This window comes from Aureobasidium pullulans (assembly GCF_000721785.1).
Source record: "Aureobasidium pullulans EXF-150 unplaced genomic scaffold scaffold_2, whole genome shotgun sequence".
NCBI classification, from domain to species: domain Eukaryota; kingdom Fungi; phylum Ascomycota; class Dothideomycetes; order Dothideales; family Saccotheciaceae; genus Aureobasidium; species Aureobasidium pullulans.
This window is the reverse complement of record NW_021941022.1, coordinates 814,713-825,846: the sequence shown is the minus strand read 5'-3', so window position 1 is coordinate 825,846 and position 11,134 is coordinate 814,713. Positions and strand designations below refer to the sequence as shown.

The 11,134-nt window shown below is 50.3% G+C and overlaps 5 protein-coding genes across 5 annotated transcripts; 2 read left to right on the top strand and 3 right to left on the bottom strand.

Annotated features, from left to right (window-relative positions):
- Positions 1-1,217: 1,217 nt before the first annotated feature.
- Positions 1,218-2,634, top strand: M438DRAFT_85525 (NAD(P)-binding protein). The gene is made up of 2 exons (XM_029910359.1): positions 1,218-1,522; positions 1,575-2,634. The coding sequence occupies exons 1-2, from the start codon at positions 1,335-1,337 to the stop codon at positions 2,431-2,433; spliced, it is 1,047 nt and encodes a 348-aa protein (XP_029764677.1). The 5' UTR covers positions 1,218-1,334; the 3' UTR covers positions 2,434-2,634.
- Positions 2,635-2,843: 209 nt separating this feature from the next.
- M438DRAFT_85522 (uncharacterized protein) lies at positions 2,844-3,763 on the bottom strand. The gene has a single exon (XM_029910358.1). The coding sequence runs from the start codon at positions 3,520-3,522 to the stop codon at positions 2,950-2,952; it is 573 nt and encodes a 190-aa protein (XP_029764676.1). The 5' UTR covers positions 3,523-3,763; the 3' UTR covers positions 2,844-2,949.
- A 2,261-nt stretch (positions 3,764-6,024) lies between these two features.
- Positions 6,025-6,870, top strand: M438DRAFT_331398 (uncharacterized protein; the record flags this gene model as incomplete). The annotated part of the gene is made up of 1 exon (XM_029903403.1): positions 6,025-6,870. The coding sequence occupies one exon, from the start codon at positions 6,025-6,027 to the stop codon at positions 6,868-6,870; it is 846 nt and encodes a 281-aa protein (XP_029764675.1).
- A 251-nt stretch (positions 6,871-7,121) lies between these two features.
- Positions 7,122-7,790, bottom strand: M438DRAFT_371409 (uncharacterized protein; the record flags this gene model as incomplete). The annotated part of the gene is made up of 1 exon (XM_029908258.1): positions 7,122-7,790. The coding sequence occupies one exon, from the start codon at positions 7,788-7,790 to the stop codon at positions 7,122-7,124; it is 669 nt and encodes a 222-aa protein (XP_029764674.1).
- A 701-nt stretch (positions 7,791-8,491) lies between these two features.
- On the bottom strand, positions 8,492-10,869 carry M438DRAFT_342081 (6-phosphofructo-2-kinase/fructose-2,6-bisphosphatase-like protein). Its single transcript, XM_029904662.1, has 4 exons — positions 10,569-10,869; positions 9,262-10,438; positions 9,032-9,208; positions 8,492-8,976 (listed from the first exon to the last, which is right to left on the bottom strand). The coding sequence occupies exons 1-4, from the start codon at positions 10,580-10,582 to the stop codon at positions 8,749-8,751; spliced, it is 1,596 nt and encodes a 531-aa protein (XP_029764673.1). The 5' UTR covers positions 10,583-10,869; the 3' UTR covers positions 8,492-8,748.
- Between the last annotated feature and the right edge of the window lie 265 nt (positions 10,870-11,134).

Genomic DNA, 11,134 nt, shown 5'->3' with positions numbered 1-11,134 from the left:
GCATTACTGAGTGGAGAAGGTTCTGGGTTCGATTCCCAGCTACTCCATTCTTTTGCTCCTGGTAGCCATGCTAGCAGGCAGTATTTTTGTGTTTTGCAACTCTGAGTTGTGCTTGAGGTTTTTCAATCAAGGGCGCGAAAAAGGCTGGTTGAGAACAGGATAATTTGGCAGGCTTCAGTGCAGCTTTTCTCTCCGCTGGGTTGCCGTGAAAGAGCCGGACGTCTAGTTTCTTGACTCGTCTGTTTTATCCAACCTTGTTGCTACACGACTGATCTCTGATCTCTGTCACGCGGTATGCTTGTTGCAGCGCCAATTGATTGATTATCGCTTCGGAAGCGAGATGCCTCCTCGCTCCAACAGTACTACGTATGCCAGTCGCGAAGGCTTCAAGTTTCTTCCTTGTGTTGGCATGGCATTGAGAGTCCTGACTCTCACCACCTTCAAGTCTTTGGCATTGGTCTGAGTTGTGCTTGAAGAACATTTGAGATTACTGAGACTCGAGCGAACGGCTCGCTCTTTTCTCGCACCGGCCGGCGGCTCATTTTCAATTGAACACCTCATTCTCACCTGCCGGTCTGATGTTTTTCGCACGGTCCTGCTCTGCAGCACCCCACGTGGAAAGCTCAGACCCTTCTTGCGAAGAGCTTCCTTCGATCTGTGTCGACTTCGAAACCACTCGACAACTCGCTGCAAGGTGTTCAAGTATACAATGTCGCGATAGTCGGCTAGACAAGTAGTGAAAGACCTCACACTGAGACAATCTTCGAACATGAAATGTCAGCAAAGCTTCGTGTGTAAGGCTACCTAGTTCGAAAGATCGCCAGGGCCGGATGTCAGATCTTCGGATAACGACACGTCCGAGTCACCAAAAAGCCTCTGACCTGACTCGAATCTTTCTGCGAACTCGGGAGTGCGAACGAATTCAGGGTCTTCTGAAGATCTTTGAGGACTGGACGAGAGCCTCTACTTCGAAGAATTGGAGCGCTCGAGCTTTCTCCACGTTGCCACAAGAACAGCTATCAAAGTTGAGGAGACTATCATCCATAAGCGTCGTTACCCATGCAAATATCTGGAGATGTCTTACCAAAACAGAGTCAGGGCCCTTGCGTTTCATGCTGTGATAGGGCCGTTGAAGGCGTTCATGCTCGAGCCTAATCTCACCGGTCTGATGCTTACATGAGATGATGCGGCCTGTAGACAAATTACAAACCATCATGGTACTATAGCGTCAGTGTATATAAGCCTCATGCCCCGCAGTGATCACCTTGCCTTTGAACTCTCATCCTCCCTTCCCCTCTCTGTCCTACCACCCTTCCAAACACCACACATTCAAAATGTCTGCCCCTAAGACTACCCGCGCATGGATTCTTTCCAACCCCCCTACCGACATGCCTGATGAGAACACTTTCAAGCTTGTCGAGCAGGACCTTCCAGAGCTCAAGGACGGTGAGGTCTTGGTCAAGACCACTTACCTCTCCAACGATCCCGCCCAGCGTGGTTGGATCCAGAAGGGTGTTGATGCGTGAGTACAACAATCTCACACAGTTGAATTCTCAATCCCTAACAGGAGACAGCGACCGCATGTACTTCCCTCCCGTCGAGATCAACGCTCCCATGTCCTCCTTCGGTATTGCTACCGTCCTCGAGACCAAGGCTGCCGACTTCCCCAAGGGCACCCTCGTCAACTGCTTGACCAACTGGCGCGAATACGCCGTCATCGACACCACCCTCGGCGCTCCCTACGTCACCCGTGTCGACCCCATCCCCGGCATCAAGGAGACTCACTTCCTCGGCGCCCTTGGCCTGACCGGTGTCACCGCCTACCACGGTCTCGAGCACATCAACGTCACCAAGGACGACACTGTCGTTGTCTCCGGAGCCGCCGGCGCAACCGGCAGCATGGTCGTCCAGATCGCCAAGAAGATCATTGGTTGCAAGCGTGTCGTCGGTATCGCCGGCACCGCAGACAAGTGCAGATGGGTCGAGTCCCTGGGCGCTGACGTCTGCATCAACTACCGCGATGCCGACTTCAAGGAGCAGCTGATCAAGCAGACCGAAGGCTACGTCGAGGTCTACTTCGACAACGTCGGCACCGAGATTTTGGACCTGATGCTCACCCGTGTCAAGCGTTTCGGTCGTATCTCTGCTTGCGGTTCCATCTCCGAGTACAACAACAGCACTCCCCCTGGCTTCAAGAACTGGTTCGAGGTCATCGCCAACAGACTTACCATCAAGGGTCTCATCGTCCTTGATGCTGGTGCCCGCTGGCCCGAGATGATCAAGGAGATCGCTGATGCTGCCGTCTCCGGCAAGATCCAGATTGGCGATGCCAACGAGACCATCGTTCCTACTCCCTTCGAGGATGTCCCCAAGACTTGGCTCAAGCTGTTCGAGGGTGCCAACACCGGCAAGCTCATTACTCACATTGTTTAAACGCTTTGACGAGCTAAGCTGAACTGTACATAACAAAAGCATTTGCAGGAGTTGGTTGTTTCTTCTTATTTCTATTCATGACCATAAGATACCACAAAAATTCACATCCATAACCATGACAACTGTTTTCGATGAGTTTCAGTACGAGCACAAGTGACTAGATGAGATTCACACGTCACACACGACACAAGGAAAGTAGCACACTATGATTGCAGCAAGAATATTTGATTTTCTCAAATACCGACCCAATTCCCCCTTCGAACAAATTGAGAACCTCTTCCTCCTTAGGACAATTGGTAGCTAATCGAAAGCCTTAGAACTCAGAGTACCCCTCCTACTCCCCCTCACAACAACTGGTAGCTAAGCAGCGGCTGCAAGTAAAGAAGATGAAGAAATAACAAAAATAGCCGAAAAAAGAAAAAAAGAAAGAAAGGGCCTCCCAAAAAACTAACTACGGCAACTTTTTGCGAAGTGATCAAGAAAATCCCTCCAACCTGATCCGAAAAATGATGTTTTCTATCTAACACAGATGAAAGAAACCAAAGATGGAAGTATAGTAGAATGCCCCCTTGCCCAAGGGAAAGCATACATGCCAACTTCATGTCTTGGTAATTTCATCATCAGTCTGTTACTTTTGGGAAAGCGGAAAAAACCCAAATAGACTAGCCCGTGTGGTTGCGAAAAGATTGCCTTTTGATAGTTGTGCTGCGTGGTGATCTGTTTCCCTGACATGACGGGCAGTTGACTTTGACAAATCTCGTTGCCCTGTTGAGGAGATTGGGAAGCTTGAGATGTCGTTGTGGTTGGCAGGTTGTTCATACTTCGGTTGTTGGTGGTGACTTCGATTGTTTCTGGTTGATTGGACGGACTTGTTGCCCTTAGGAATGGGAAGCTTGAGTGTCCTGAGAAGTTGATTGAACTCGGTGCCCGTTGAAGAGATGGGAAGCTTGAGTCAATGGATAGGCTTGATACTTCTTTTGTTGTTGATGTTGTTGCCGATGGTAGGCGTTGGTGGTTGTTTGTTGGCGTCTTGCTTCTTCTGCTCTTGTTTGATGCGCAGCCCTGTGTCAAAGTTCGTCGCCTTGACATGGTGCAGCATCTGTTGATGTTCGCGATACGTTGCAGCTGTGCACGGCTATGTCCTGTCCGTCAAAACAGTCGACAAGGTGCAAACAGTCTGTCAGCCGATGGCGATGGAAAACTACGTAGTAGGTGGTGCACGTCTCATAGATACAGTTCTTGTTAGGGCTGATGATCTCCCATTGACAAGTTGCATGCAAATGGCGTTTATGGCGGTGTGAAGCGTTCGCAGTCTACGTGACATGTATGGCTCGTCTCAAACCAAATCATGGCATCGTAGTTCTGTCGTTCTCGCTCACGAGTATGAGGGTTATGCTTTCAAATGTGCGACTCTTTGTACTGGGTAAAAGGCTCCCATTGACTTTGGTGCGACAAATGGCATGATACCGTTGGCTGTCATGGAATGCGCGACACGATGACCGGAGTTCTGTGACTCGACGACTCGGTGCAGCAACAGACTTTGATGGCGGTATGGTTCATCATCGCTGGTGTCATGATATACGCGACACATTGACAGAAACCCGAAGGTCCGATGCCATGGTGCTGTAGTAGACTTGAATAGCGATGGTTGCTTCTTCAGAAAGTGCGACTTGAAGACCCTTCGGCGACAAGGTGCAGCGATCTGGCAGTGTCAATGACACTTGTTTGTGGAAAAGCGTTGTTGGTGACCAAAACGTTCTGGAATGCGCGACTCTTTGAACAGAGCTTCGTGACTCGATGGCTTGGTGCAGCAAAGAAACGTTATTGGTGTTGATCATGATGATCACGATGATCATGATTTATCTTGGTGGTGATAACAAATCTTGGATGTCATGCTACTCTGTGACCGGAATCCGTAGACTCGACGACATGGTGCAGTGAACTGATAGTGTTGATGGTGATAACAAATCTCGGATGGCGTGCTACTCTGTGACCGGAATCCGTGGACTCGACGACATGGTGCAGTGACCCGATAGTGTTGATGGCCACTTCTGCAAAAGTGGGCTTTTAGCAAAGAGGCTGATATTGCTTTGGTTGCAGTTGGTTAAAGCGGGTTGCTTGGATCGTTGTGGTTGTTTGGTGGTAAATGGTGAAAAGGAGCAGTCAAAGCTGCTGCAGAACGCTTTTGATTTGGCGACTGCTGGTGTCTGATTTCTCTTCATAACCGTTGCGATAGCATATGGTGAACTTGAGCAGTCAAGGCTGCTGCGGAACGCCGTTTTGATTCGGCGACGCTGGTGTCTGGTTTCTTTTCATAGCGTGCGTCTTGTTGGTTGTTGCAGTGATTTATGGTGAGATTGAGCAGTCGGGGCTGCTGCGGAACGCTCTGTTGATTCGGGCGACGCTGATGTCTGATCTCTCTTCATAACGTGCGGTTGGGTGATCGGCAGTGGTTTTTGGCCTTTGCTTTGATTGTGGTGATCGTGTTTATTGTGTTGAATGACGAGTATGGCTTCATTGAGCCATTGTGTTGCTTGATAACGAAGGTGCAACGGGGTTGACGTGGTGGAGTTTGCGATTGCAGGGACATTTGGCAGCTGGTTGCTGGCTTGATGTGACGAATTTTGTGATGTTTTTGTTTGGTAAGAAGCAGAAGAAGAAGGCCGGCAGCTCGTTAGCTGTGTGTTGGGTGCACGATGTGCTTGTAACGACGATGAAGTTGTGTGGCTAGGCAACTGGACAACTTGGATCGTGGTTGTGATGCTTGACATGGACGAAGCTAGATGGCTTTCGTCCATCTTGATGGTTGAAATGGCTCTTGCAAGAGGCTTGGTGAAATTTGGCCACTCATAAGGCTGAGTGGCTTGTTGAAAATGGCCGCATGTCGATGATGAAGACCGATAAAGACCGAATAAACAATGAAGTGGAAGTATGAACACCTCTAGTCCTGATAGTAGATTGTGTCATGTAGGTAGTGGATGAACAAAAGATGCAGAGCTTGGGCTAAGACCTCTTCTTATAGCTTTACCTGGACTCTAGCAAAGGCCAGCAGTTAGACTAATCAGCTGTCTTGTCTGTGGTGACTCAGAAGGTGAATGTGCGCAAATTATGATACATGGCAGACTGCAGCAGCAAAACGAGTGGGCATGTACATGACTTCTCACTAAAACTAACTCAGCTTTAGAACGTATGCCGCATAGCATCAGAGAACCAGTCCTAAGGGCTAACGTGGGTGAATAGATTTACGTTGTCGTCGGTTCGGAAGGATATGCCTCTTCTGGAAGCATGTGAAGATGGCGCAAAGCAGAAGGTGCAGCCGAGGCGGCCTGTCGCACGACGATAACCTCGGTATGCCGCGTCCTCCGTCGGCCATGAATTGTTTAGAACAAGATCTTGTCGCAACCCTCGGCAATAGCACTCACCACTGTAGGCCCCTTGTTCCTGTATCTCTGACCTCTTTTTCCTCGTCGTCTCCAAATCGATTCACGCACTCGGCCCATCTCCAGCGACACCGGCTTCGCAAAGAAGACGATAGCACTATCGCTGCTCCAATCGCCGAAACACAGAAGCTTCCTCTATATGGCTACAAACATGTCACAGATGAACCTCAACAACGTCGCGCGACTGCTTGCGAGCAGAAGCGACAGCATGCTCGACCGACTCATTCGGGTCATGTCCACATCGGCAGGAAGAGACAAGACTCTCTGCACACTTCAATACCTCCTCATCATCGTCTACACCCAGCTCTCCCGCCTCCAAGGTCTACGATACCGCCGTCTCCTCCTTTCCGTCTCGCGCAAACTCGGTGCCGTCATGCTACCCGGAGAAACAGTCGTTGCGACTTTGTCACCTCCCGATGATAAACTCAGCCATGTTATTGCAGGCAGCAAGGCTTTGTCAGAGTTGATCAGCGATTTCAGATGCTTCACGCGTGTCTTTGTCGAGACGCTGGATCTGTATACCTGGGGCAAGAGCACGTGGAACAGTCCGCCCAAGGATGGCCTTATCAAGACTGCCGTATGGGGTCAGATCTGGACAATCACCTTGTACCAGTGGTATGAGAATGTGGCATATCTGGCGTCAAAGGGTGTGCTTCGTGGCGAGTGCTTCAACACAAAGCAGCAGAATAAGTGGTGGGTGTGGAGCTCGCGCTATTGGATGGCATATATTGCACTGGAAGCTGTGCGACTTGCTCGTGTGTGGCAGCTCAAGCCCACCGTCACATCGTCTGACGATAGCGCTGCCACAAAGGCGGAGACACAAGCAGCTGAGGCCTTGTGGAAGAGGCAGATGACTGTCAATTTGGCTTGGGCGCCGGTTTCATACCATTACAGCTTGGAGTCTGGTGCTCTGAGCAACGACTGGCTGGGTGTTCTCGGCTTGATCGCTGGTGCCACTGGCTTCCGCAATCTTTGGAAGCAAGCCGGTGAAGCCTAGATGTGTTCGCGAACAATTTGACGGCCTCGCGATTTAGATCGTGTTTTCAAAAGCTGATGAGACTGTATAGAATATGACATATCGCGTATTGAGCGTCTGTATGTACATGGCTGAACGCCTGAGCCATTATAGATTGATCCTTATGGCGGTGCCTGTCGTGACAGAAGCAGCCTGCTTCGAACTCACTCTGCGTCTCATTGCGCAGTCCCATAGTCTTCCTGCTTCCAACTCCAAATGACAAACGTTATGCATCAAACATCTTCCTTCCCCAAAAGTGGTTTCTTCTCATCCATCATGACCACCACCACACTCGCGTCCTCCCTCGAGCAACCCCAGTACATACAGTCCCAGGAGAAGCCAATCAGAGCCACAGCACCAGCACCAGGCAACACTCCGGTGACGGCCCAGAAGCACAACTGAGCCCAAGAAGTTGCATCAAGGACACCAGCCCCCAGTCCAAATTTGACAATCACCGACGCGCCGAGCATGCCTCCAAGTGCCACTCTTGCAATACAAAGTGCGCGGTCGTCTCTTCTCAGACACAGCAACGTGCCAAAACAATACAGACACTCGAAAAGCGAGAACAGGCCCATGGGTATGAGTACCAGAGCGTCGTAGATGTAGCGGCATAGCAGACTCGTCGTTATCGTGTCGGCCACGGAGGTGTCGATGTTGATGTAGTACCAAGATATCGTGACGAGCATGTTGAGGATCAGACAGAAGAGTAGTGTCGCCGGTCCTGGGTTCTCGAAATCGAGTAATGACTTGGTTTCATCGTCTTCATCTTGTTCTCCGGATTGATTCCGTGATCGTGGTGAGGTGGATGTGATTATGGACGCCATGGTCGCGTACTCTCCGTTGACCGTTGATGTCGTTAACGGCGCGAAACCGTTGGATAGAGTAGTCTTTTCAGCGTTCATCGCTCGTCGATAGCAAGAAAAGTCGGGGCACCGTTGGAAGATCTGGAGAGAGAGAGAGAGAGAGCAGAGGAAAAAGGTAATCCAGTATCAAAAACCCTAAGGCCAGCAATTCGCATATATGTATTTCTTGCTTTGGCTGATGAGTCGTCCGCGTGGAATGCTATCGTGTATGCAGCATGAGCACAGCTTGGCTAGAAATTGCGTGATGGGACAAGCGTGGATTGCGTGCTGGAGAGATTGGGTACAAAGATCAAAAGTCGCGGTCAGTAAAGAGTCGGGTGTGTACAAAGAGTGGAAAGAGAGCAATCAGCAGATCTAAATGTATCTCGGCGGAAAAACAAAGTCATCCTGCACTTCTTGTGGTCAAACTAGTCCGAGTTTACTTTCTCTTTCGCGAAAACGAAGGAAGTCGCAGCTGAAGCCTGAGAGGTCAGCATGGTCGCTGCGCGTTCCTTCGGGCGCGGGACTGTCCCAAGCCACCATTGGATTAAGCTCGATTGGGGCATGTTTATTGCTCAGGCCTGGTATGCGATCATTGTTCCGATCCTGCAGAGCCTCGAATACACGAAAGAAGTCCAAACATAAAGCTCGTCTAGGCGGAAGAGGTGGAGGGAAATGTCTTGGGAGTGCTTTGACAACTCTGCGGAGGTTCGAGACCTTCGCTCATTACCGAGGAAAGCACAGTGCACGTTCGGCAGTCATGATTATAGATAATTTCGAATTTCCACAAGTTTCGCTATTCTGTAATCGAGAGTGCTGTACGGAGTAGTTGAATGTTCAAGCGAAAAGTATTTGCCCCGGAGCCTCAAAAGTGATGCTCCAGACTGGTATAGTGTGGCCAAAAAAGCGCGCCTGCAAAGACATTGACAAGAAACGAATAGATAACCACGAAACAAAACTCCGACCGTGCTATCGAACAACCGTTTCGATGCATCGGGAGACAAACCTACTTCCCTAGCTATCTGCTGGGGTGGACGTTAACCATTGGCAGAGGCTTTGCCATACCTTCTTCCTTTGACTCAGGCGTACCTGTGCCTTGAGGCGTACCCAAGCCAGAGAATGGAGTGATAGTTCCTGATGGGGGTACAGGAAGCTTCAAGTCCTCGGGACTGTCAGGAATTATTTGAGCGGGAAGGCCTGGGACGTGGATACGTCTAGATTCATTATTGTAGGAGGCAGGGACGATCTGGCGCAAACAAAGTCAGCAGGTTACCTTGAGAAGCGGCAAATTGCAGACATACCTCAATAATCTCGTCGCGAGGGAATTGCAGCTTGGGAATGTCGCGTGCACCACAAGCCATCAGATAACCATAGAGCACTCTCAGAACACTCTCATGAGCAATGATGAGCAGATCGTCTTGCTCGCGCTCAAGCTCCAAGATGATGGGCTCGAGGCGTACGGCTAGATCGTGGTAAGACTATGACTATGTCAGCTTATTTCTGGGCTCAATCCGCTTTTAGCAAGTCTTACCTCTGCACGAGGGTAACGATGATGGTAAGGATCAAGCTCATGCTTGCGCACTTCTTCAGGATATTGTTCCCTGATTTTGTCTTCGGACATCTTCTCGCATACACCAGGGTTCAGTTGACTCATCTGAGGTCGCTGTTTCACACGATATCCTAGGCTCTCCAGATAGTGGGATGTCTCTACTGTGCGTCGCCTGGTGGATGTCCAGATGGTGAGCGGCTTGAGCGCAACATCAGGACCGCCTCTCTCGATGAACTCCTTGCGCTCGTCCTCACGGTGGTTGATGAGTGCATCAGCCATCTTCTTAGAGTAGGAAACGCCATCCTCAGATAGTGAAGCGTCGGCTTTGTATGAGTCCTCGTCTCTCGTAGTACCAGCTCTGGCGAAGTAAACCGATCTATGCTTGGTGTGGAGATTCAGAAGGTAGAAGACGATGCGCTGAGATAGGTAGTTGAAAGCGCAATTGTTGACAATCACTCGTTCTCCAGCGTTGATCATCTTCACGTAATGCAACTCGGCCTCTTCCATGGACTCGAAATGGGGGATACGAGCATTGATTCTGGCCAGGTAGTCCTTGACGGCATCCTTGTCGGACCAACCTTGGTAGTCAGGAGAAGAGATCTTGACACTTCTGACATTCTCCTCGATGATCTTCTCATCTGTGCAATGCGATTCGATGAAGAGGGTCTGCACGTTATGCTTGGAGAACTCTTTGGCGAGGGAGATACGACCAGCGGCAGAAGGGTTGACGGCGTCATAAATGGCAATCTGGCCGTTCTCGTGCTCGAGGAAGTTGTAGATGTCTTCTCTGCATTTCCTGAGGATCTTCTGACGAAGTAGCACGGAAGAGGGAGATGCATTGATGAAGAAATAGTCGTCAGGAACTTCTTGGCCCTCGCCCATGGTCGCTCTCCTGTAGTCGCCAAGATGAAAGATACGCGTCTTGACCCCCAGCCAGCGCAAATACCTGGCCAGAGCAACTGAGGTATGAGTTTTGCCTCGAGCAGGCAAACCGACTGTGGCAATCACTATTCTGCCAGAGTGGAACAAACGGCCAGATTCAGTGCTGTAGAGTTGGGCAGGGGCCATGCTCTCTTTTTCGGGCAAATCGTGAATTGCATCGACGAAAGTGCTTGATCTGCGCTTCCAACTTGGTGAGCTGGCCATAACATCGGCCGTACTGATGCGAAGTTTTGTCTTAGTAAATGTACGGTCGACAGCATGGTTATGAGATATTATAAAAGGATGTACTACGGCCATGTTTGCGATTGACAGGAGGGACGGAGATATCATAAAGGAGAAAGACGTACAGAAGAGTGTCCATGGTCAAAGAAAGGGCAATTAGATGCCGGTAAAATCAGTATGCTGGGTATGGATAAATTGGTAGCAGTTTCCGAGAGGGTGATCCGCGAGAACAGGTGAGCGACGAGACAAGCAGCTGATCTTGGCAGTATGGAATGGGTGATGTACCGCACAGTCGGTAAAGGCGATGGATAGAGCAGTCCAAGAGTAGAGAACTGGATTTAGCAGACAGAGAGGACAGTCAACTGAGGGGTAATCACAGCAACAAGCAAAGTCGGACGTGTTTGAGCAGCGACGATAAGACGGTCCACGGAGTTGTGGTTTGAGGCTCGGAGGTCATCGGTCCAATCACGCCAGTGGCCGCTCGGCCTAAATTTTTGGCATCGACGTCGTCGGTCGCGCAAAGCAGACACGAGCGCCCAAGTCACCACCAACCCATCTCTTTCGAAAGACTTGTCGCGCGCCATTGCATCTAAGCCGTGTCAGAGTCGACCCGTCGCTTAGTCTTTCAACAGAGTCCCGTCGTCGCCGCCCTCCGCCGCCGGTGTCCCAAGACTCGTCCAATCGCCCTCAG